Source organism: Antennarius striatus, chromosome 19 (genome assembly GCF_040054535.1).
Source record: "Antennarius striatus isolate MH-2024 chromosome 19, ASM4005453v1, whole genome shotgun sequence".
In the NCBI taxonomy this organism is placed as follows: domain Eukaryota; kingdom Metazoa; phylum Chordata; class Actinopteri; order Lophiiformes; family Antennariidae; genus Antennarius; species Antennarius striatus.
In genome coordinates this window covers 3,668,544-3,672,652 of record NC_090794.1, presented here as the reverse complement: position 1 = coordinate 3,672,652, position 4,109 = coordinate 3,668,544, and the positions used below count along the sequence as shown (strand labels likewise).

At 40.9% G+C, this 4,109-nt stretch overlaps 1 protein-coding gene across 3 annotated transcripts; it reads right to left on the bottom strand.

Annotated features, from left to right (window-relative positions):
* Window positions 1–208: 208 nt before the first annotated feature.
* LOC137613445 (acyl-coenzyme A thioesterase 1-like) lies at window positions 209–3,579 on the bottom strand. 3 transcript variants are annotated; one of them, XM_068342676.1, is made up of 4 exons: window positions 3,537–3,579; window positions 2,218–2,739; window positions 1,911–2,113; window positions 209–1,428 (listed from the first exon to the last, which is right to left on the bottom strand). In XM_068342676.1, the coding sequence occupies exons 2-4, from the start codon at window positions 2,672–2,674 to the stop codon at window positions 838–840; spliced, it is 1,251 nt and encodes a 416-aa protein (XP_068198777.1). In that variant the 5' UTR covers window positions 2,675–2,739; window positions 3,537–3,579; the 3' UTR covers window positions 209–837. The 3 variants fall into 3 exon arrangements, with proteins under 3 accessions (XP_068198777.1, XP_068198779.1, XP_068198778.1); XM_068342678.1 differs by lacking the exon at window positions 3,537–3,579 and adding an exon at window positions 3,046–3,528; XM_068342677.1 differs by lacking the exon at window positions 3,537–3,579 and having other exon boundaries at window positions 2,218–3,021.
* Between the last annotated feature and the right edge of the window lie 530 nt (window positions 3,580–4,109).

The following is a 4,109-nucleotide window of genomic DNA, read 5'->3' as shown; positions in this document are numbered from 1 at the left end:
AAAAAGGACGAGCTGTCACCATGCAGTCATTTACGCCGTTGATAATGTTTATTCTGGGAGGCTGGTAATTATCAGCGCTGCACTCATTACAATCAGATTGCTGGAAGATGAGACACAATTATAATCTGAGAGAAACAGATGACGGACTCTGAATATCTCTGTGGAAGGTTGTGAAGGACCAAGCAGTAAGGCAGCAGGACACAGGAGATTTTGGGTCCCAACACAGGCTTTTTCTTTTAATTTTCCAAAAAGCAAAACAACTAACAAAAAGAGTTTGACCAAATGCAGCAGTAAAAGAGGTCAACTAAATATAACCAAACTCGTAAGAACTCAGAACCGAAGCGAAAGAATGGACACAACAGAACAAACTGACCTCCCAAACAACCAAACAGATGAATTTAATTACTAGTTAAGCCAAACAAAGAATTAACAGAGGGGGAAAATAAAATAGCCACTACATACTTAACCGGCCAAAAACTCAATGTAAATCCCCACACCCCCCCCCCCATGACACAGCAGGCTATGGTATAGTCCAATAAGGCTGGCAGCAGCCTATCAGAGCCCTCGGCCACGCCTTTGCTGCACCAGGAAATAAAACTCCAGGTAACTCAAAAGAAAAGAAACAAATGTTAATACAAACATGATTTGAACTGTCAGTGTCCAGGCGTAATACTGGAAAATATTAACCTAAATAGTGTATAACATGATGCTTAATATTGAGGCTTGTGACTGCAAAATAAAAATGTACTAGTGGTGAGGTGTGGCTATTACCATGTGTGGCTGGCGATCACAAAGGTCTTTCTTGGATGTTTGAGGCACTTGATGCTGCTCTGTTTGCTAAAGAGTGCTCTTGTTGTACAAGTGTCTCCTGAAGAACTCCTGGACTCTCTCCCACAGGTCCACCTGAGCCTCACAGTGAGCTTTTGGCTCCCCACCGAACACCACATTACCCCCTACTACTGCCTGAAACCCAGACCGATAGAAAGGCATGTGAGGGACTTCCAAAAAGTGTCCCGATTTCGGATATGTCACAACCTGAAAAGACTGTTTCCCGTGTTTTCTCAGTGTGTCAGCAGCCCATCTGGTGCAAGTCAGACTTTTGATACAGAGGTCATCTTCAGCAGCAGCAAACAGGATGTGGCAAGTAGCGCGTTCAATTGGAGGAACAGACGCCCTGTTTATTTCCAAGGCGTTGTCTGGTAAGATATCATACATGTTTAGAAGCCCAGACTCTGTGATTTTAACATTCTCCATCACAGGGGTAAGTGGGGGTATAACAATGTCTTTATAATGCAAGGGGATTAAACCATTTCCAATGCAACTATTGACACAGACTGTGGCTGAAATCCCAGGGAGGAAAGATGACATCGCCAAAGCCAAGCTGCCGCTGTGAGAGATGGATACGATGCCAATCCCAGGACCGCTGACCTGTGAAGAACATTAATGACTTAATATCATGTTATATCTAAAGCAGCTCTCACGAACTATAATCACAAAAAGTGATGAAACACAGCTGATAAATAAATATCTAAATTCAACATGAAAGCAGAACTTATTTTCAATACTCCAACATAAGATCAATACATATTAATAACAATAATTTTCCATCAAACTTTCCCCAAGAAACTGAAAGCTTCAGCTGTAAGGTTTAAATATGACAGAAAGTCGGGGAGATGGATCTTAAAAATGTATTTTGATCACCTGTCAAGCACCAAACTGATTCAGGAATTTATTGAATCTACTCAGAATTTATCCAAAATATTTAGGATTTTCCAAGAAGGAACTTCACAGCCTTAAAGGAGATGTCGGCACAGAAAAAAAATGGAAATCTTGGCGATACATTGTCATTGATTTCACTGAATATCAGATCAAGAAAATGGACAAAAGCTACATGTTAATCTAACACTGACCTCTGGACGTGTCCTCAGGTATGTCACAGCCTCTTCAAAGTACTCCAAGTGCAAGGTCTTTGGGTTTTTGGGTAAATCCTGGTAACCATAATAGGCCAAAGCCAGAACGACGTAACCTTTATTAGCCAGGAGGCTGGCTCTGGGCTCACACAGACCCCCACCAAATGTGTACAGATCCATTACTCCTGGGAATGGACCATTTCCTGGGGGGAAAAAAAACAGTAAAATAAAAAGTGAGAGGGAAAGTTTAGCACAATACAGACATCACTCCAACATTTATGCATCATTCTCACAGTTCAAAACCAACCTGGTGGTACAAACAGGACCCCTCTTATTGATCCGTCTTGCACAGGTATTCTCTTCATCCCCTCTATCATGTATCCTCTTTCATTGATTTCAGACGCCAAGACTTCTCCGTTCTCTCCGCTCAGTGCTTCAAGCTCCACTCGTGTTGGAGTGACAACGTTCTTCTTCAGGAATTTACTGTGTGGAGTGTCTGGAGCCATGGCCCAAAACAAACCCATGGGCTCCACTCCAGTGTAACTTCCTCTCAGAGAAGGTGAACAACAGACGTCCACCTGGCCAGTTTCATCTGCTTTGTACACGGCAGAAGCTCTGAAAGTCACCCCTCTGTCATCGACCAGTTTGGACCTCAGTTCAACTGATTTGTGAGGAGCGAGTCCTTCTACTTTTAGCTGCAGAGCTTCATCAAACAGAGAACGGACGCTGGGTAGAATTTTGAGGCGGATCTGTGAGTACGCCATTTCAGCTCTTCAAGACAGAAACTGTCGACTGCTGTCAATTCTCTAGTTGACAACAGCTACTTTGTCTGTAAAGAAAATGATAAAAACAGTCAGAACAGTACACAGCAATTACATGCATTGTACATGCAGATAATTCAAGCCCCAAAGGTTGTTATATGATGTCAAACTATTAGACTGGTAGTCCCCATGTTAGAAATAGGTGTAAGTGTAAACAATAAATGCTTCAATAATTCATTCATCTTCTGCTTTTGTGGGTCACTGGAGCCTATTCCACCTGATTTATGGGTGAGAGCTGGGGGGCACTCCACAGGCAAGAAAAACCACTCAGGCACAAACTCTCACCTAAGGACAGTTTGGAACTATCAATTCACCTGTAGTGAATGTTTTTGGAGGTGGGAGGAAGCCAGGGTACCCAGACAGAACCCACGCAGACACAGGTGGAGAACATACAAACTGCACGGAACTTCAATTGTTATCTTATAAAATTTACATGACAGTTGCTTCTTTCTTGTTTTACCCTCCTAGAGACAGTTCACAACACCAAAGGTCGAGCTGTTAATCATTTGACAACAGCATCTGTTCACAGAGTTGCCTGAAGTTGCTGAGAAGGTCATTCCAATGTTGTCAGTGTGGATGGAGTCTGGAGCATCCGGGTAACACGACAGCGCTGAATATAACACGTGACTTCTCGAAGGTAAAGCTTGATCGAGCTAAAGCTAGCTAGATAACCAGTAGTGAACATAAAAGAGTTAAATTCAACAGTCTTCTTTTACTTTCCTGCTTGTATTTCAAACAAATTGACAATTCGTTTAATAACTTTGTAATAACTAGTTACTGAAATATATGAAAATGTCTGTCATACCTTAACTGTAGATGTAGGAAGAGCTAATGTTTGTAATTTTAACAGAACGCGGATATTAAAGAACTTAAAAAAAAAAAAAAAAAGTTAGCGCAACCATTCTTCTAGAATAGGGGTGTTCCGTTCTTAAATCAGATGCTTCGGCTGTGTTTCTGTTTATAACTCACTTTTTTTTTACACGTCTATTTACAAAGTAACTTTATCTAGTCTTTATGTAGTGAAATGTATCCATTAAAATAAGATAATAATATTCTGAAAATGAATAAAAATGACGGACTCCACCTGTGGAATTAAACGCTCCATACATGTATTATACTGTATTGGTAAAAAAAAAAAAAAAAAGTGCCAAGTAGCCACATTTAAATGTGATAAAAAAGAAAATTAAGGGTCCTTTATGTTTATTTCTAACTATTTTCCATCATATACGCAGTTATTTATGTAGTTTTATAAATTACGCAGGATGACGAATCGGCCACTGGATGTCAGCATCAACAAAGAGCGATTTGAAGGCCCGTCCTTTCCAGTGAAAGGAGAGTTAAGATGCAGTCTGGGGATCAAGGTGTTACACAAGAGAAC